At 40.8% G+C, this 21670-nt stretch overlaps 1 protein-coding gene across 1 annotated transcript in view; it reads left to right on the top strand.

Moving 5' to 3' along the window:
* lin9 (lin-9 DREAM MuvB core complex component) overlaps window positions 1–21670 on the top strand; it is a 42246-nt gene that overhangs the window by 18708 nt on the left and 1868 nt on the right. Inside the window, exons 2-14 of the mRNA XM_061885755.1 lie at window positions 22–54; window positions 2952–3043; window positions 3116–3220; window positions 3318–3448; window positions 6476–6601; window positions 6677–6834; window positions 9126–9259; window positions 12861–12989; window positions 13082–13183; window positions 14806–14886; window positions 14965–15090; window positions 15150–15332; window positions 20280–20377. Coding sequence (XP_061741739.1) covers window positions 22–54; window positions 2952–3043; window positions 3116–3220; window positions 3318–3448; window positions 6476–6601; window positions 6677–6834; window positions 9126–9259; window positions 12861–12989; window positions 13082–13183; window positions 14806–14886; window positions 14965–15090; window positions 15150–15332; window positions 20280–20377 — 1498 coding nt within the window. The remainder of the gene's footprint in view (window positions 1–21; window positions 55–2951; window positions 3044–3115; window positions 3221–3317; window positions 3449–6475; window positions 6602–6676; window positions 6835–9125; window positions 9260–12860; window positions 12990–13081; window positions 13184–14805; window positions 14887–14964; window positions 15091–15149; window positions 15333–20279; window positions 20378–21670) is intronic.

The following is a 21670-nucleotide window of genomic DNA, read 5'->3' as shown; positions in this document are numbered from 1 at the left end:
TTTTATATCGTCTTCCCACAGGCTCTTCGGCAGAGGCACTCGTCAGTCTAAAAGGTATGCTGCTCAGAAAATATTTTTACATTAGAATTAGTCTAATTTTGAAAAAGGCTGCATCAGTTGTTTCTTGTTATTATTCTTCCAGTCTTTTTAACCACGTGTCAAAATGTTCCTCTCAGTTTCCCTGGTTGTATGTAAGATTGAATCATTCCACAACTTTAGCAGTGGTGCTTCGGTGAGAGACATGAATAAGACACTAATGAGCTTGTTTTTATGTAATTCTCTAAACTGCCTGAGAGCTGAGGTGCCAAAAGTGGGTCCCAGGGGTTAAGTTTGGCATGTCGAGTCCTTTGGTTTAGCCCACCTAAATGTACAAAACCAGTGAAGTTGGCACGTTGTGTAAATGGTAAATTAAAACACAATACAATGATTTGCAAATCCTCCATCCAGAGGTCCAGGCAAAAAACATCACACAATCACAAAAACAAAAGATTACAATGCAGTACAACATTATCAAATAATAAAGTCGCGGCGGCATAGCTCGATTGGTAGAGTGGCCGTGTCAGCAACTTGAGGGTTGCAGGTTTGATTCCCGCTTGTGCCAACCTAGTTACTGCCGTTGTGTCCTTGGGCAAGACACTTTACCCACCTGCTCCCAGTGCCACCCACACTGGTTTAAATGTAACTTAGATATTGGGTGTCACTATGTAAAGCGCTTTGAGTCACTTGAGAAAAGCGCTATATAAATATAATTCACTTCACTAAAATGTAATACAAATATAGCAAACAACAAAGAACTAAAAAGAAAAAAAATAACTTCGAGTTTACATAATAATGTTCATACCAAAGATAAAAAGAGCAATATAAAAATATATATTTATATATTTTTGCAAAAATAAAACAAAGAACCAATGGCCTAAAATATACACATTAGTGTGCCAAAGGCAAACAATAAGTGACGAAAAAGTACTATCCATCCATTTTCTACTGCTTGTCCCATAATACGGTGGTTCTCAAATGGGGGTACGCGTACCCCTGGGGGTACTTGAAGGTATGCCAATGGGTACGTCAGATTTTTTTTAAAATATTCTATAAATAGCAACAATTCGAAATCACTATAAATATATGTATTGAATAATACTTCACTAAACTGTGGAAAGAAAAAAAATTCAGTGTTGACAGCTAGATTTTTTTGTGGACATGTTCCATAAATATTGATGTTAAAGATTTCTTTTTTTGTGAAGGAATGTTTAGAATGAAGTTCATGAATCAAGATGGATCTCTATTACAATCCCCAAAGAGGGCACTTTAAGTTGATGATTACTTCTTGAGTATAAATGTTTATTTATAATTGAATAACTTGTTTATTTTTCAAAAAGTTTTTAGTTATTTTTATATCTTTTTTTCCAAATAGTTCAAGAAGCCCTGCGATGAGGTGGCGACTTGTCCAGGGTGTACCCTGCCTTCCGCCCGATTGTAGCTGAGATAGGCGCCAGCGCCCCCCGCGACCCCGAAAGGGAATAAGCGGTAGAAAATGGATGGATGGATAGTTCAAGAAAGACCACTACAAATGCTTTGCACTGATTAGGGGGTACTTGAATTAAAAAAATGTTCACGGGGGGTACATCACTGAAAAAGAGTTTAGAACCACTGCTCTACACAGCAGTTGATGTGTAGAAATCTTTATTTATAATTGAATCACTTGTTTTTAGTTATTTTTATATCTTTTTTTCCAAATGAGCAATATTTTGCACTGTTATACAATTTAATAAATCAGTAAGTGATGACATAGTGCTGTATTTTACTTCTTTATCTCTTTTTTTTTTTTTCAACCAAAAAAGCTTTGCTCTGATTAGGGGGTACTTGAATTAAAAATATGTTCACAGGGGGTACATCACTGGAAAAAGGTTGAGAACCACTGGCATAATCAATAATATAGTCAATAAAAATAGTCATGACCTTAGGTACAAATTAGAATAACCTCTTTCCGCAATCCTTCTCCTCTTAGTCTATTGTTAAAACCACTATGCTGGTGATTGACAGCAGATATTGTGGAAGTGGATTTCAGTGAGTGATTGCCCTACACACAACAGTCTATTTCAAAACATCAGTTTGGGGTTTAAGTCGGGTGAGGGCATCTCTTAGGGCTCGCCTGGTACCATAGTTGTGACTTTCACTAGCAAGCAACAGCTCAGAATACAGATATGAAGGTTTTTGGTATGTACAGATTTATTTTAAAAATAGACCAAAACTAAATGCTAGTCTTTCACCAACTCTCATCCATGACAATTCATTATGCATGATCTCAATGCCCGTCCTTAAATGAGCAATGGAGAGCTTGTCTGGCAGCTCTGTTTTTGGTATGCTGGATTTTACTGATTACTGCCTTTACTGGTGGCATTCTCTCGATGAGCTTTAAGCACACCTGTGAAGTGAAAAACATTTTTAGGTGACTACCTTTTGAAGCTCAACGAGAGAATGCCAAGAATGTGCAAAGCCTGTACTGTATGTTTAGGCTATTTGTGTTTCACGCTTAAAATCACTGTTTGGCCCGTTGACAAATGGCACATTTTCACATTATGATTTCAAGTTTGGGTGCCCCTGCTTGAGAGGATGTGACAAGCTGGAATTGCCACTATTGACAATGATCTGTTAATTAATTGTGGCTTATAACATCACTTGTCTGAGTTCACACCTATTTTCTATGTTACTGATGATGTGGTCTGTACTGAGGATGGTTTTTCTTTGACTATGTTATGTTATTAGGTAGCTAGTTAAAAACTATATGATTACGCTGACAAAAATGGTCAACAATGTGGTCCAAAACAATCCATTTCCAACCCTTTTGAGATCATTTAAAAAAAAACTTTTTTCAGAGACTCAGAAAAGAGCGCAATGGTGCTCCATTATAATTTAAAATTCCTTGTCCATGTTCTAACTTTGACTTTCCGCAGAGGGTAGTTTGTCCAACTCTCTGAATGAAAAGAACATCTTCCCAAGAGCTCACAACACCAGGGGACGCCAGTCCTCCTTCACAATGGACACGGTAAGGGACACACAACATCCATTGTCCCCCTGCACAATTACATTTGGTTCAACTCCATACTGGACCTGACAGCCCACCCGAGGCTCCAAGAGAAGTCGGTTTGAGGAGGATCAGCCACAGCAGCGTCTTCCTTCCAGATCCCCCAGAAGGAGTCAGAGGGTCAACACCACACCACAGGTGAAAAGGACTTTGCACTATGAATTCTGTAGCACATGATTTAAAAGTACATTGTGTGATGATTGAATGTGTCAATGTTGTGTTGTTTTCTTTGCAGAAATTCACTAATTTGGTGACTCCAGATAAAAAGTCATCCCAGAGAATAGGGCTGAGGTTAAGGAACCTCCTAAAGCTGCCCAAAGCTCACAAATGGTGCATCTATGAATGGTTCTATTCCAACATTGACAGGTAAACTGGCCTCTTCACTTTCACCCCACATCTTGTTTGTAAATTGCTGTTCATAAACATGAATACTAGAGATGTCTGCCGATATTATCGGCCAATAAATGCTTTAAAATGTAATATCGGAAATAATCGGTATCGGTTTGAAAAAGTAAAATTAATGACTTTTTAAAATGCCGCTGTACGGAGCGGTACATATCCAGTAAAACAAGGACGTAGGGAGAGGTAACGAGCAGTTGCGTCTCACCTCTCCCATACACAACACAGGAGTTGACGACTGCAGCATGAGGTTCACTGGCGATGCTTGATGACCTCATCAAACCGCTGCGAGCACAGCAAAACAACAACAAGAGTGTGTTGTTGCCGGTGCTGTAGCCGTGGCTATCAAGCAAGCACGCTCGGTGACTGACTAACGACACCATGTCTATGGTTTGCGATTATTTTAAAGTGTGTCTGACGCATAAAAAACTTGCAAATTGCAATGACTGCTAAAAGTTGTTTATGCGAGGAGAAACCAAGACGTCTTCCTTTAAAGGCCTACTGAAATGAGATTTTCTTATTCAAACGGGGATAGCAGGTCCATTCTATGTGTCATACTTGTTCATTTTGCGATATTGCCATATTTTTGCTGAAAGGATTTAGTAGAGAACATCGACGATAAAGTTTGCAACTGTGCGCGTAATGTCCCGGGTTGTAGGGCTCCTCACATCCTCACATTGTTTATAATCATAGCCTCCAGCAGCAAGAGCTATTCGGACCGAGAAAGTGAAAATTTCCCCATTAATTTGAGCGAGGATGAAAGATTCGTGGATGAGGAAAGTTCGAGTGCAGCACAAAAAAAGGAAAAGGCGACGGTTCCAGGCGGCGGCAGTGGGATCGTTTCAAATGTAATTAGACCCATTTACTAGGATAACCCTGGAAGATCCCTTATCTGCGTATTGTTTTAATAATGTTTTCGTGAGATTGTAAAGTCATACCTGAAAGACAGAGGGCAGCGGTGAACGCCACTCAGAGAAGCCAATGGAGGAGCCACGATCACAGCTGCCTTTTTGAGCTGCAGAATGAGGTCGCATAATCCACTGAAGAGTCCGATAAGAGCCGACTTAATATCACAATTTTCCCATCCAAAAACTTGCTGGGTGACGTAGAGAAACATGTTCGCTTGACCGCTCTGTGATAAAGCTTCACAACAAAGAAACCCCGGCTGTGTTTCGGTGATAAAGGCAGCTGTAATCCACCGCTTTCCACCAACAGCATTATTCTTTTTAGTCTCCATTATTAATTGAGCAAATTGCAAAAGATTCAGCAACACAGATTTCAAAATTACTGTGTAATTATGCGATGAAAAGAGACGACTTTTAGCCGTGTGTGGTGCTGGGCTAATATGTCCGCTACAACCCGAGACTTCACGCGTCATTGTACGCGTCATCATTCCGCGACGTTTTCAACAAGAAACTCCGCGAGAAATTTTTAAATTGTAATTTAGTAAACTAAAAAGGCCGTATTGGCATGTGTTGCAATGTTAATATTTCATCATTGATATATAAACTATCAGACTGCGTGGTCGGTAGTAGTGGCTTTCAGTAGGTCTTTAAGACGAGCAAGTTGATCTTCCACCTCTTCAAGAATCGTAAGGAGATACACAATGCATACAAGCAGAAGATGGATGAAAAGCAAACACCGAAAAAAAGTAGTTCCACACAGTTGTCGCTTAGAGACTCCGTCGAGAAAAAACAATAATACAACAAAAACCACCCCAAGGCAAAAGCCCACGTTGTGGTCAGGGACAAGGCACGCAGTATGGCAAAAGCTACAGTGGGTTTGGTGTGGCTAGTCTGCCCTGCATGGTGCACACTTTGCAGCTTGCAATGAACGGAGGTGCCCTGTCCACGCAGCATTTCAGAAGCTCTGGCTGACTGCTAGGCCACTTCAAGCACTCACCACTAGCTTGCAGCACATTTGTGTTACTCATACAAATACGTTAGAGCAGGGCAGATTGAAGCCAGTTTATAATTTCCTGTTATACAGTATACCAGGCAGTCTTGCACTAAAGGATGACTATGTTATTGTTTACTTTATTACTCTAGTATACTCTGGACTGAAGCTGTGTGCCTTCATTGTTTTTGTAGCTGTTGTTTTGAGGCATGTTTAAAAAAAAAAAATAAGGCACTTTGTGAAAGTCAAAGTATAGTACTTCCCATAGTGGTAGTGGGTACCAAGATTATTTCAGGGAGAGCATGTCCCAAATTCCAAGCTGCTGTTTTGAGGCATGTTAAAAAAAAAAAAATGCACTTTGTGACTTCAATAATAAATATGGCAGTGCCATGTTGGCATTTTTTTCCATAACTTGAGTTGATTTATTTTGGAAAACCTTGTTACATTGTTTAATGCATCCAGCGGGGCATCACACCAAAATTAGGCATAATAATGTGTTCATTCCACGGCTGTATATATCGGTATCGGTTGATATCGGAATCGGTAATTAAGAGTTGGACAATATCGGATATCGGCAAAAAAGCCATTATCGGACATCTCTAAATAAAAAACATATAAGAACTTGTGTAATAATAGTATTCACTGTTAGATGCGGCCCTCTGGGGCCGAACATAACTGCGATGTGGCCCTAAGTGAAAACGACTTTGACACCTGATATAAGGCATCCACGTTGTACATGAGAAGGCCTTGACTGTGGATTATTTGTAGTTGCTGTGGTTGTTTCTAATATGCACGGTGGCTGTAGTCATGAATAAACTGTCCATAGGTACAATCGTATTGATTATGCAACACATCCAGCCTGGACACGAGGGTTTGCAGTCGTAAAATGTGGCAAAAAAAAATGTCCGCAGTGCGCAAATACGTTTTTATATTCTCAGCAGTGAACTCCTTTTTGCACTTATGACAGTAAAACATGGCAGAATGTAACTTTTTTTTATGTTATGTTGTCTCCAGGAAAGGTTCTTTAAAGTTGTAAGACAGAGCATTTTCCTTTATTGCAGTTCTCGCTCTAAGATGGACTTCCCTTTATTTTCCCAGGCCTCTTTTTGAGGGCGACAATGAATTCTGTCTGTGTCTGAAGGAGACTTTTCCCACCTTAAAAACAAGGAAGTTGACTCGAGTGGAGTGGGGCACAATCCGGAGACTGATGGGGAAACCCAGACGGTAAATATAACACCGAGCACTCAGATGTGTACGTTATTGTTGTCGACGATGTTGTTGTTTTTTTCTTTTATCTAGGTGTTCATCTGCATTCTTTTCTGAGGAGCGGACGGCACTAGGACAAAAGCGACAGAAGATGCGCCTGCTGCAGCAAAGAAAATTGTCTGACGTATCCACCTGCAAAGACCTTCCTGATGAGATCCCACTTCCACTCATCATAGGCACCAAAGTCACTGGTAATGCAAACTTTTCTCGGTGCGTAGGTCCTTTCGTCTGCTTGTCACACCTGGGGAATGAGAATAGAAACTACAAACAGTATGTTTACATTGGTGCCTGAAAGCCCGAGTTATGCAGTGTGCCTGAATGTTTCATATTACAAATACTGTCGCGCCTAAACAGTGCAGACACAAAGTTGTTCATTAATCATAGTTCTGTGTGCAACATGTCAATAAATACAGTAGTACTTCAACTTATGAGCTGAATCGATTATGTGAAGGAGTTCTGAACTCAAATATCCATCCGTCCATCCATTTTCTACCGCTTATTCCCTTTCGGGGTCGCGGGGGGCGCTGACGCCTATCTCAGCTACAATCGGGCGGAAGGCAGGGTACACCCTGGACAAGTCGCCACCTCATCGCTGGGCCAACACAGACAGACAACATTCACACTCACATTCACACACTAGGGCCAATTTAGTGTTGCCAATCAACCTATCCCCAGGTGCATGTCTTTGGAAGTGGGAGGAAGCCGGAGTACCCGGAGGGAAACCACGCATTCACGGGGAGAACATGCAAACTCCACACAGAAAGATCCCGAGCCTGGATTTGAACCCAGGACTGCAGGAACTTTGTATTGTGAGGCAGACGCACTAACCCCTCTCCCACCGTGAAGCCCGAACTCAAATATTTTGTATCTAAAATAAATGTTTCCAATTGAAATGAATGGACATCAATTTAATTGGTGTTTTGCACAATTTTAAAGGGGAAGCTCACTTTTTTGGGAATTTTGCCCATCGTTCACAATTACAGATGTCCGATAATATTGGCCGATAAATACTTTAAAATGTCCATCCATCCATCCATTTTCTACCCCTTATTCCCTTCTCGCTCGCGGGGGGCGCTGTAACCTATCTCAGCTACAATCGGACGGAAGGCGGTGTACACCCTGGACAAGTCGCCATCTCATCGCAGGTTTTAAAATGTAATATCGGAAATTATCGGTATCGGTTTCAAAAAGTAAAATTAATGACTTTTTAAAACGCCACTGTACGGAGCGGTACATGTCCGGTAAAACACGGACATAGGGAGAAGTAGTCAGCAGCCCCTCCCGTCTCTCCTCTCCCACACACAACACAGGAGACAGGAGTTGTAGACTGCAGCATGAGAGGTTTACTGGCGACGCTTGATGACCTCATCAAACCGCTGCGGGCACAGCATAACAACAAGAGTGTGGGGACCAGAAAAAATTGCATTATTAGCTTTATTTTTACAAAAAATCTTATGGTGTGGCGGACCGGTACTTTTAAATAGTATCGCGGTAATATACTAATACCGTACAACCCTACTAGTTACAATGGTAACCTACGTCACAGTAACTCAGACGAGGCACCAAGCAGTGTGGGCGGGGAGCGTTTCCACAGAGCATTTCCGGACCGGCCAGCCTGAAATACGAGTGTCAGGGACAGACGCGGAAGGAGATTTTTACAAGAAAGTTCTAAAGCTTAGTGATATATCAGATCGTAGATGTTTTTTGTTTTTGTACCATTTGCGTTCATATTTCGCTGTGTTTGTTGCATTTGGCTTGATTGTAAAATATTTCGATCGCAAGGGGGTGTGATGTTCATATTTTCTCACTGTTCAGGGTTTTGTCGTTCATAGAACAATTTAAAATTCCATTCCGTTTTTAAGACGGTCTGTCATAACATTTTTAGCATTCAATCAGACATTGTGAGGTTTTGTATTAGTTTTCATAAAAATGGATATACCGGCCCCCAGACACATTTCTTTCTCTAAATGGCCCCCGAGTCAAAATAATTGCCCAGGCCGGTTTTAAAGTATTTATCGGCCGATAACATCAGCAGTCCAATATTATCGGACATCTCTAATTAAAACCATCACTGTTGCGCAAATATTTAGAAACCAAGCACACTCATTTGGAAAATAACTTCTGCAATGATTAAGGCCAGAAACAATTATACAACCCATGCCTTTATTGTTTTGATTTTGTTCGGTGTCCTTGAGTGCCCAGAGAGGCGCCTTATAAATAAAATGTATTATTATTATGCCTTTTATCAAACAGTTTTTCGGTGCATCGGTGACACGGCAGAGGATGTTTTGAATAGGCTCCTCCAACGTATGAGCCAGTGATTTTTACGTGGTCCAGCTGGACAATTCAAATTACTTTTACCAAAAAATATATAAAGACTAGGCAAGGGACTGTGAAAAGTTTGGGAACAACTGAATACGCGGATGGATGGATGTCCTACTTGTTTGCTTTTCTTTGATTTCTAACGGCACTGTCTCTACAGCTCGACTTCGAGGGCTCCACGACGGGTTGTTCACTGGCCAGATCGATGCAGTCGACACGAGTGCCGCCACCTATCGCGTGACCTTTGACCGCAGTGGCCTAGGAACACATACTGTGCCTGACTATGAAGTTCTGGTCTGTCTTTCTATAATTTTCTATTTTTACTGTACAGGGTTTTCTGGATTATCACAGGGGTTACTGTATGTTCCGGACACCCTCGTGTTTGGTGAATTCCCGCTAAGTAGAGGCATTACTTACTTAGATTTTTGTTAATGTTATATTCAGTACAGGCCAAAAGTTTGGAATCATTCAATGGGGTTTCTTTATTTTCATGACTATTTACATTGTAGATTGTCACTGAATGCACCAAAACTATGAATAAACACATGTGGAGTTATGTACTTAAGGAAAAAAGGTGAAATAACTGAAAACATGTTTTATATTCTAGTTTCTTTAAAATAGCCACCCTTTACTCTTATTACTGTTTTGCGCACTCTTTGCATTCTCTCAATGAGCTTCAATATGGGTTATACTTGAATAGCGCTTTTCTACCTTCTTTTTCAAGGAGCTCAAACCGCTTTGACACTATTTCCACATTCACCCATTCATACACACATTCAAGGCGCTAACCAGGACCCATCAGGAGCTAGGGTGAAGTGTCTTGCTCAAGGACACAACGGACGTGACTAGGATGGTAGAAGATGGGGATTGAACCAGGAACCCACAGGTTGCTGGTAGGTCCCCTACAAATAGGTAGTCTCCTGAAAGGGTTTTCACTTCACAGGTGTCAGTTTTGAGGCCTTCAGTAGGGCGGTATAGCTCGGTTGGTAGAGTGGCCGTGCCAGCAACTTGAGGGTTCCAGGTTCGATCCCCGCTTCCGCCTTCCTAGTCACTGCTGTTGTATCCTTGGGCAAGACACTTTACCCACCTGCTCCCAGTGCCACCCAAACTGGTTTAAATGGAACTTAGATATTGTGTATCACTATATAAAAGCGCTTTGAGTCACTAGAGAAAAGCGCTATATAAATACAATTCACTTCACACTTTGCTTCAGTGACATTCTACAATGTAAATAGTCATGAAAATAAAGAAAATACATTGAATGCGAAGGTGTGTCCAAACTTTGGTCCTGTACTGTATATATTTAAAGTCTTTATAAGCCCGCCACACAGCTTTCACACACACACTTATAAACACGTACTATTAGGGTCCCTGAAAGAAATCGATTGACATTCAATACCCAGATTCTTATTTAACTGATTGATCATTTTCAAAAAATTAATTCAAACACAAACTATTATTTTTTTTAGAATACTTTTTTAAGACCTCCCTGCTTACTCCCTGTGCGCGTACAGTACGAGCAAAAAGTTTGGATACACCTTTTCATTTCAATGAATTTTCTTTATTTTCATAACTATTTACATTGTAGATTGTCACTAAAGGCACTAAAACTATGACACCTGTGAAGTGAAAACCATTTCAGGTGACTACCTCTTGAAGCTCATCAGGAGAATGCCAAGAGTGTGCAAAGCAGTAATCAGAGCAAAGGGTGGTTATTTTGAAGAAACTATACTATCAATCAATCAATGTTTGTGTATAAAGCCCAATCACAAGTCTCTCAAAGGGCTGCACAAGCCACAATGGCATCCTCTGTTCAGATCCCAAGGCAAGGAAAAACTCACAACCTGGTGGGATGTCAATGAGAATGACTATGAGAAACCTTGGAGAGGACCGCAGATGTGGGTGACACCCATCCCCACCCTCAGGCGAGATCGGATGCAATGGACGTCGACTGAGTCTAACACAATATTGTGAAAGTCCAGTCCATAGTTGATCTAACATAATAGTGAGAGTCCAGTCCATAGTGGATCCAACATAATAGTGAGAGTCCAGTCCATAGTGGATCTAACATAATTGTGAGAGTCCATTCCATAGTGGATCTAACATAATATTTTGAGAGTCCAGTCCATAGTGGACCTAACATAATAGTGATGAGTCCAGTCCATAGTGGATCTAAAATAATAGTGAGAGTCCAGTCCATAGTGGATCTAACATAATAGTGAGAGTCCAGTTCATAGTGGATCTAACATAAAAGTGAGAGTCCAGTCCATAGTGGATCTAACATAATAGTAAAAGTCCAGTCCATCGTGGATCTAACATAATAGTGATAGTCCAGTCCATAGTGGATCTAACATAATAGTGAGAGTCCAGTCCATAGTGGATCTTACATAATAGTGAGAGTCCAGTATATAGTGGATCTAACATAATAGTGAGAGTCCAGTCCATAAAGGATCTAACATAATAGTGAGAGTCCAGTCCATAATGGATCTAACATAATAATGATGGTCCAGTCCATAGTGGATCTAACATTATGTGAGAGTCCAGTCCATAGTGGATCTAACATAATAGTGAGAGTCCAGTCCATAATGGATCTAACATAATAATGATGGTCCAGTCCATAGTGGATCTAACATAATAGTAAGAATCCAGTCCATAGTGGATCTAACATAATAGTGAGAGTCCAGTCCATAGTGGATCTAACATAATAGTGAGAGTCCAGTCCATAGTGGATCTAACATAATAGTGAGAGTCCAGTCCATAGTGGATCTGACATAATAGTGAGAGTCCAGTCCATAGTGGATCTGACATAATAGTGAGAGTCCAGTCCATAGTGGATCTTACATAATAGTGAGAGTCCAGTCCATAGTGGATCTAACATAATAGTGAGAGTCCAGTCCATAGTGGATATAACATAATAGTGAGAGTCCAGTCCATAGTGGATCTAACATAATAGTGAGAGTCCAGTCCATAGTGGATCCAACATAATAGTCAGAGTCCAGTCCATAATGGATCTAACATAATAGTGAGAGTCCAGTCCATAGTGGATCTAACATAATAGTGAGAGTCCAGTCCATAGTGGATCTAACATAATAGTGAGAGTCCAGTCCATAGTGGATCTAACATAATAGTGAGAGTCCAGTCCATAGTGGATCTAACATAATAGTGAGAGTCCAGTCCATAGTGGATCTAACATAATAGTGAGAGTCCAGTCCATAGTGGGACCAGCAGGAGACCATCCCTAGTGGAGACAGGTCAGCAGCGCAGAGATGTCCCTAACCGATGCACAGGCGAGCGGTCCACTACGGCTCCCGACTTTGGACAGCCAGCAGTTCATCCATGGCCACCGGACCTGTGTCCCCCCCTCCACAAGGGAGAAGGGGGCAGAAAAGAAAAGAAACGGCATTTCAACTGGTCTAAAAAGGGGGTCTCTTTAAAGGCTAGAGTATACAAATGAGTTTTAAGATGGGACTTAAATGCTTGTACTAATATATTCTAATACAAAACATGTTTTCAGTTATTTCACCTTTTTTTGTTAAGTACATAACTCCACATGTGTTCATTCATAGTTTTGATGTCTTTAGTGACAATCTACAATGGAAATACTCATGGAAATAAATAAAACACATTGAATGAGAAGGTGTGTCCACACCTCTGGCTTGTACTGTGTGTCATACATAGGCAGCCAAGTGGAGCTTAATTTCAACATATTAACTAAAATTGGCACTCAAATCTCAGTGTAAGCAATGGTACTTGGTAGAATGGTAACATTTGTGATGGACTGAGACTGTACCGAGTGAAGCATGAAGCGGCGAGGTAACACTGTAGTTGAGTGCTGTGTTTACACTACAACATATTAGACATGAGTCCAATTGTGCACATTTTGTCCCCCTTCCAGAGCAATGAGCCCAATGAGACAATGCCTATTTCCGCCTTTGCCCAGAAGCACCGGGCAACACGCTACGGACAGAATCTCATGACTCCACCCAGAGGGCCCTACCCGTCCGCTACCACCCCCGTCCTTATGGTACGGTACTTTTAGGACATTGCTAAAACTATAAGTCACATTCTTAGGGTTGCGCATGAGGATGATTTATAACCACACCTTTTCTTTCACAGGACCACGACCCTCTTATCAACCAATCGACGTGTAGGAGCAAGCTGCCGGGCGCAGACGGAGACACCCTGGGTGGATTTCCAGTCAAGTTCTTGGTCCAAGTGGTAGATGGCTATTTTGCAAATGGCATTCTGATGTACAAACCCCGTTTCCATATGAGTTGGGAAATTGTGTTGGATGTAAATATAAACAGAATACAATGATTTGCAAATCATTTTCAACTCATATTCAGTAGAATGCATTATAAAGACAAGATATTTGATGTGCAGACTCATAAACTTTATTTCATTTTTTTAAAATAATAATTAACTTATAATTTCATTACTGCAACACGTGCCAAAGTAGTTGGGAAAGGGCATGTTCACCATTGTGTTACATCACCTTTTCTCTTAACAACACTCAATAAATGTTTGGGAACTGAGGAAACTAATTGTTGAAGCTTTGAAAGTGGAATTCTTTCCCATTCTTGTTTTATGTAGAGCTTCAGTCGGGGTCTCCGCAGTCGTATTTTACGCTTCAATATTGCGCCACAAATTTTCCATGGGAGACGAAGCCAAGCTGTTGTAACACGTGCTGAATGTGGTTTGGCATTGTCTTGCTTAAATAAGCAGGGGCCTCCATGAAAAAGACGGCGCTTAGATGGCAGCATATGTTGTTCCAAAACCTGTATGTACCTTTCAGCATTAATGGTGCCTTCACAGATGTGTAAGTTACCCATGCCTTGGGCACTAATGCACCCCCATACCATCACAGATGCTGGCTTTTCAACTTTGCGTCGATAACAGTCTGGATGGTTCGCTTCCCCTTTGGTCCGGAGGACACAATGTTGAATATTTCCAAAAAGAATTTGAAATGTGGACTCGTCAGAACACAGAAGACTTTTCCACTTTGCATCAGTTCATCTTAGATGATCTCGGGCCCAGAGAAGCCGTCTGCGTTTCTGGATGTTGTTGATAATGGATTTCGCTTTGCATTGTGGAGTTTTAACTTGCACTTACAGATGTAGCGACCAACTTTATTTAGTGACAGTGGTTTTCTGAAGTGTTCCTGAGCCCATGTGGTGATATCCTTTAGAGATTGATGTCGGTTTTTGATACAGTGCCGTCTGAGGGATCGAAGGTCACGGTCATTCAATGTTTGTTTCCAACCGTGCCGCTTACATGGAGTGATTTCTCCATATTCTCTGAACCTTTTGATGATATTATGGACAGTAGATGTTGAAATCCCTAAATTTCTTGCAATTGCACTTCTAGAAACGTTGTTCTTAAACTGTTTGACTATTTGCTCACGCAGTTGTGGACAAATCTTGTGAAAGACCGAGCATTTTTTGTGAAGCTGTTTTTATACCCAATCATGGCACCCACCTGTTCCCAATTAGCCTGCACACCTGTGGGATGTTCCAAATAAGTGTTTGATGAGTATTCCTCAACTTTATCAATATTTATTGCCATTTTTCCCAACTTCTTTGTCACGTGTTGCTGGCATCAAATTCTAAAGTTGATGATTATTTGCAAACAAAAAAAAGTTTATCACTTTGAACATCAAATATGTTGTTTTTGTAGTGCATTCAACTGAATATGGGTTGAAAAAGATTTGAAATTCATTGTATTCCGTTTATATTTACATCTAACACAATTTCCCAACTCATATGAAAACGGGCTTTGTAGATTCTGTCTCAGCAGAAGCCTCCTAACCCTTACATACTATCTTTTTGTGCTGTTACTAGACAAGGTTGTCCAAAATCTTGATGGTCAAGAAAGAGCATATAAAGCACTTAAAAGAAATGAACTCAGAAGCAGAGAAGCTGGTACAGTGCAGTTCTTGAAAGTATTATACCTTGACAATCCAGCCTATCGCTGAATGTGTGTGTGTGTGTTTGTTTTAGAAGTCGTACTCTATGCCTATTGACCGTGACTTCCAGAAGCGCTACGCTACCACAGTTCTCGAACTGGAGCAGCTCAATAAAGATCTTAATAAAGTCCTACACGAAGTTCAGGAGTTTTGTTGTAAGGTAAGTAACATGCGTGAACACGCATGCGCTTTTAATATACCATCGTTTTGTCTTCTCAGCTCTCACCAGATCAGGGCGTGCTTCCTGCTGACCATCCGCCTGACCTGCGGCGGCACTGTGAGGATGAAGCCCAGCAGATGCTGCAGCTTAGCGACTCCTTCAAGGACGCACCGCAGAGCGGGCCCAATTCCGGTCTCACACACCTTGTTTCCCGTCTCACAGCGCTGCTGCTACAAATCAAGGTCAGTGCCACCGTGGCCCGCAAACTAGGGGTGCCCCGAACCAATTTTTTTTTTATTTTTATTAATCAATCCAACAAAACAATACACACCAATACCATAACAATGCAATCGAATTCCAAAACCAAACCTGACCCAGCAACGTTCAGAATAGCAATAAACAGAGCAATTGAGAGGACACACAAACATGACACATGAAAAGTAGTGAAGCAAAAACTAATATTATCAACAGTATCAATATTAGTAACAATTTCAACATAGCAGTGATTAAAAAAAGCATCTTTGACATTATCATTATATATCATTACAGGCATTAATATAAAAAATGAACAATAGTGTCACAGTGGCTTACACTTGCATCGCATCTCGTAAACTTAACACATTGTCTAATATTTTCCACAAAGATAGAATAAGTCATATTTTTGGTTCATTTATTAGTTAAAATAAATTAAAATTATGGATCCCATATTCCAATATATGACTCATTATTATCTAAACTAAATGCATTTTTTTCCCCGATCCAATTTTGATATCGCAGCGTTTCCCACACATTCATTTATTTGTGGCGGCCCGCCACGAAAGAATTACGGCCGCCACAAAAAAATAAAAAAATAATTATTACAGGGAGACAGAGCAGGATCAAACATTACAGGGAGACAGAACAGGATCGCTGAAAGGGTCTGCCAACTTCCGGCGCCCCTTACCAAAAAGGTGAGCTACAGGTAAATAATATGGGGGGGAACGGTCTCAGCCTGGGCACATGGAGAAGGGGTCCAGACTGAGGCCAAGGGAAATAAACAACTCATAGTCATAGCACACAATTCACAACATTCACAAATAGAATGGGGTGAGGGTCACCACTTTGTCAACAAATGCCTAGGCAAATTGTTTAAGAAGGACATTTCTCAACCAGCTATTGCAAGGAATTTAGGGTCCGTAATATCATTAAAAGCTTCAGAGAATCCGGAGAAATCACTCGATCTTGGCTGAAAACCAACATTGAATGCCCTTGACCTTGGATCCCTCAGGCGGTACTGCATGAAAAAGCAACATCAGTGTGTATAGGATATCACCACGTGGGCTCAGGAAAAACACAGTCAGTAACTACAGATTGCCGCTACATCTGTAAGTGTGAGTTAAAACTCTACTATGCAAAGTAAAAGCCATTCATCAACAACACCCAGAAACACCGCCGGCTTCGCTGGGTCCGAGCTCATCTAACATGGACTAATGCAAAGTGGAAAAGTGTTCAGTGGTCTGACAAGTCCACATTTCAAATTGTTTTTGGAAACTGTGGTTTTTGGGTTTTGTACAAAAGGTAAACATCGTAGGGTATATTCTACAAGGCAAAGGAGTATTAGAAAGTATCCACAAACAAATGTTTTGAGATCGTTACCTCTTAGCACCTGAGCACGTTTTTTCAGTAGTAGAATTAAAGGAGGAAAAAGATGTGTGCAAAGCCAAATGTACCTTTTGTGGGAGTATTGGAGTAACACAAGCCCTTCAACCTGGACTAACTCTCAAGAATGCCGAGTTTGTTGGAAAGTCATACAAACTAAAAAGCCAAAACAGACACCCTAACCTAGTTGATCAAACTGAGGGGAACAAAACTACTTCAAGATGTTCTATTGAAGTACGATATTTGCTAACAGAGATTGAGAGTATTTTTATTACTTGTTTAGGATAAATTAAAATAAGTATATTGCTTTTGAAAAGGGTCACTTGCATTATTAATGTTATGATATCAGATAATTACATTTGTGCTTAAAACCTTTAAAGCAGTGGTTCTTAACCTTGTTGGAGGTACAGAACCCTACCAGTTTCATATACGCATTCACCGAACCCTTCTTTAATGAAAAATATTTTTTTATTTTTTTAAATTCAAGACAGTTATATATACAACTTGTGTTTTTGGTAACACTTTAGTATGGGGAACATATTCTAAGTAACAGACTTAATTTAAGAATGATTTGGACACTAGGGGAACATATTCTAAGCAACAAAGACTTAATTCAAAGTTATTTGGTTAGGTTTAGGGTCAGGGTTAGAGAGTTAGGGTTATAATAAGGCCATGCCAAATAAGGCATTAATAAGTACTTAATGACTAGTTAAGAGCCAATATGTTACTAATTTGCATGTTGATAAGCAACTAATTAATGGTAATATGTTCCCCATACTAAAGTGTTACCATGTTTTTTTTACCGGTGCACAAAATCAACACAGTGCATGAACTCACAACAAATGACACACCTGCAAATCAGTGTGACTTCTGCTGTTGCCGTATCTGTTATACGCCGATAGGGAGAAGTTTCTATGTACACGATGAGTCGGGTGTTTCGACCTCCGCCGAAACCCTGATGTCGACTCACTGAACCCCTAGGGTTCAATCGAACCCAGTTTAAGAACCACTGCTCTAAAGGTTTAGTGGCCACAGCACCTTTTAGCTCTTATTTTCAAAATTGTGTACACTACTGAATTGGGGTCCTATGGCCTTTATGTGGACACTTATACTGCCATCTGGTGGTGTCAGAAGAGCATAACATACAATGGAATTTGGGGAAAAAAAGTGTAAAAGTAAGAATTAGTATGTCACTAAACATGAAGTACACGTTTGTTACTTATGGACCAAGTACATCATATAAAAATATGATTCTTAGTTTTTATTCTAATTAGCGCCCAAATAGCAAAGAGAAATAAAAAAAAAAAGCATGTAAAGCAGGGGTTGGGAACCTTTTTGGCTGAGAGCCATACTAGCCAAATATTTTTTAAAGTATTTCTGTGAGAGCCATATATATATATTTTTTTTTAACACTGAGTACAACTATATATGTGTGCATTTTTAAGAAAGACCAACATGTCTAGAGTATAAGTCTTATTCATTTTAATAACATTGTTATTCCGAGGCTGACCAACAATAAATAAAATATTTCTCACCATTACTGCGACGCCTTGAATAGGTGCGGTAGAAACCGGATGAATGAAAATGCATGAGAATGTTTTATATTTTGAACGTTATTTTTGACACTGTGATTACCAGCGAAATGATTCCTTACTTATCGTGTTAAGCAATGTCAGCTAAGATGTATCTGAGAGCCAGGGGCAGTCATTAAAAGAGCCACATCTGGCTCTAGAGCCATAGGTTCCCTACCCCTGATGTAAACCATCAGCTTGGGCCTTAATCAATCAATCAATCAATGTTTACTTATATAGCCCTAAATCACTAGTGTCTCAAAGGGCTGCACAAACCACTACGACATCCTCGGTAGGCCCACATAAGGGCAAGGAAAACTCACACCCAGTGGGACGTCGGTGACAATGATGACTATGAGAACCTTGGAGAGGAGGAAAGCAATGGATGTCGAGCGGGTCTAACATGATACTGTGAATGTTCAATCCATAATGGATCCAACACAGTCGCAAGAGTCCAGTCCAAAGCGGATCCAACACAGCAGCGAGAGTCCCGTTCACAGCGGAGCCAGCAGGAAAACATCCCAAGCGGAGGCGGATCAGCAGCGCAGAGATGTCCCCAGCCGATACACAGGCGAGCAGTACATGGCCACCGGATCGGACCGGACCCCCTCCACAAGGGAGAGTGGGACATAGGAGAAAAAGAAAAGAAACAGCAGATCAACTGGTTGAAAAAGGGAGTCTATTTAAAGGCTAGAGTATACAAATGAGTTTTAAGGTGAGACTTAAATGCTTCTACTGAGGTGGCATCTCGAACTTTTACTGGGAGGGCATTCCAGAGTACTGGAGCCCAAAATGAAAACGCTCTATAGCCCACAAACTTTTTTTGGGCTTTGGGAATCACTAATAAGACGGAGTCCTTTGAACGCAGATTTCTTGCCGGGACATATGGTACAATACAATCGGCAAGATAGGATGGAGCTAGACCGTGTAGTATTTTATACGTAAGTAGTAAAACCTTAAAGTCACATTTTAAGTGCACAGGAAGCCAGTGCAGGTGAGCCAGTACAGGCGTAATGTGATCAAACTTTCTTGTTCTTGTCAAAAGTCTAGCAGCCGCATTTTGTACCAACTGTAATCTTTTAATGCTAGACATGGGGAGACCCGAAAATAATACGTTACAGTAATCGAGGCGAGACGTAACAAACGCATGGATAATGATCTCAGCGTCTTTAGTGGACAGAATGGAGCGAATTTTAGCGATATTACGGAGATGAAAGAAGGCCGTTTTAGTAACGCTTTTAATGTGTGCCTCAAAGGAGAGAGTTGGGTCAAAGATAATACCCAGATTCTTTACCGTGTCGCCTTGTTTAATTGTTTGGTTGTCAAATGTTAGAGTTGTATCATTAAATAGAGGTAGGTGTCTAGCAGGACCGATAATCAGCATTTCCGTTTTATTGGCGTTGAGTTGCAAAAAGTTAGCGGACATCCATTGTTTAATTTCATTAAGACACGCCTCCAGCTGACTACAATCCGGCGTGTTGGTCAGCTTTAGGGGCATGTAGAGTTGGGTGTCATCAGCATAACAGTGAAAGCTAATACCGTATTTGTGTATGATGTCACCTAGCGGCAGCATGTAGATGCTGAAGAGTGCAGGGCCAAGGACCGAACCCTGGGGAACTCCACACGTTACCTTAACGTAGTCCGGGGTCACATTGTTAAGAGGTTTATTAATTTGGTCTCTAAATAATGATGTTTATCGGCAATCACATATGTTGTCCAGCAAAATGTGTTACTGGGCCAGGCCTATTTCTGCGTACACTTCAATTTTGTTATTAAATCACAACTATGTAAATAGATAGCATACCTTTTTTCTTTTTTTTTTAAGAAGGGGAAACATTGCCCTCTGCTGGATTTAATGAACTGTCACCCTATCCTCTACAAAAATAACTGAACTTGCCATATTAGTTATACTTTCAATGTAATGTACCTGCACACACTCCCAGCACTCCATCCAATACTTTTCCTTGTCTTGATTTCCAGTGTCTAGCAGACGGAGGAGACCTGAATTCATTTGAGTTCAAATCTCTCACGGACTCCCTCAATGACATCAAAGCATCCATCGATCCATCCAACCTCAGGTAGCTCTTACAATCAACATGTGACCATGCATTAAAGTAGTCAGATTTTTCAAATAGTTCGGCTCCAAATAAATATCCTACAACTAGGGCTGGGCGATATATCGACAAAATCGCGGGTTTGTCTTTGTGCGATATAGAAAATGACTATTGTGATATTCGAGTATATGTTTTCACGCAGTTGCTTTTAGCTATGGGCATTACTCTACAGGTTCTTTTCACTCTGTCCTTCTCACAGAGACTTAAAACAAGTGCACCTTCTTACACACATCACATACTGTCACGTCATACACCCTCGCTGAGCAGAGAGGTAGCAGCATGGGTAACATTAGCTGTGATGCTAGCGGAGTGGTAATACGAGAGAAAGAAGGTACGACTCTAACAAATGAAGGACAAATTAATTCCCAAGAAAGACAGCAGGGGGTCCATCGTCTGGCTTCAAGCGGGAAGAGGTTTTACAAGTATGCGGCAAAAGCGTTGCTACAAAAAAGTAGCGCCTACTGCTAATTTGTATCGTCATTCATTTTCTTAGCAGCACGTACTTTGTGCTGCAGTCGATGCTTAACCTGGACTTAGACGCTGGGGAACCACACAGTGAGGATGGACTCTGACGGCTGAGTGAAACTGCACCAGCATCTCGGTCGGCACCCTTAAGTTTCCTCAGGTGCAGCAGGAAGTACATCCTCTGCTGGGCGTTCTTCGATCAATCAATCAATCAATCAATTCCTTGTATTGTCATTGTCATAAATAACACTTAAGTCATACATGTCAACGAGATTTCGTTTGAGCTTTGTCCAGCGGCATAGAAACTGCATTGATGTGCAGGTTGACCATAGTTAACAGTTAAGCTTAGCATTTGTTTATAAGAACACGTATAGAGGGACGTGGGGGGGGGGGCAGTCAGATGTCTAATGCAGCGTTTCTCAAAGTGTGGGGCGGGCCCCACTGGTGGGGAATAGACACATGACAGGTGGGGCGCGAGGAACAGGAGGAAATTTCACTTAAAAAAGTCTTTTTATTCTTAGATTATTTTTTTTTTTACTATGCTTTCATTTTCTATACACACTGTAAATCACTTTGTGATTCTGTCTGGGAAATCCGTTATGCAAATAAATGTGAATTACTTATTTTTCTTCTAGGCTTTAAATTTCTAGGTAGGAGCGAAAGTTTGACAGATATAGCAACAGTAACTAATGGGGGCGGGGCTAAGCGGAAACTTTTTTCACGCAGATGGGTAGCAGGCTAATGTGTGGACCACAATTACACAAAGTGGATAAATTTGTACTCGCACCTCAA

Source organism: Nerophis ophidion, linkage group LG24, assembly GCF_033978795.1.
Source record: "Nerophis ophidion isolate RoL-2023_Sa linkage group LG24, RoL_Noph_v1.0, whole genome shotgun sequence".
Lineage (NCBI taxonomy): Eukaryota > Metazoa > Chordata > Actinopteri > Syngnathiformes > Syngnathidae > Nerophis > Nerophis ophidion.
The sequence above is the reverse complement of the archived record's forward strand: the minus strand, read 5'-3'. Positions and strand labels throughout refer to the sequence as shown.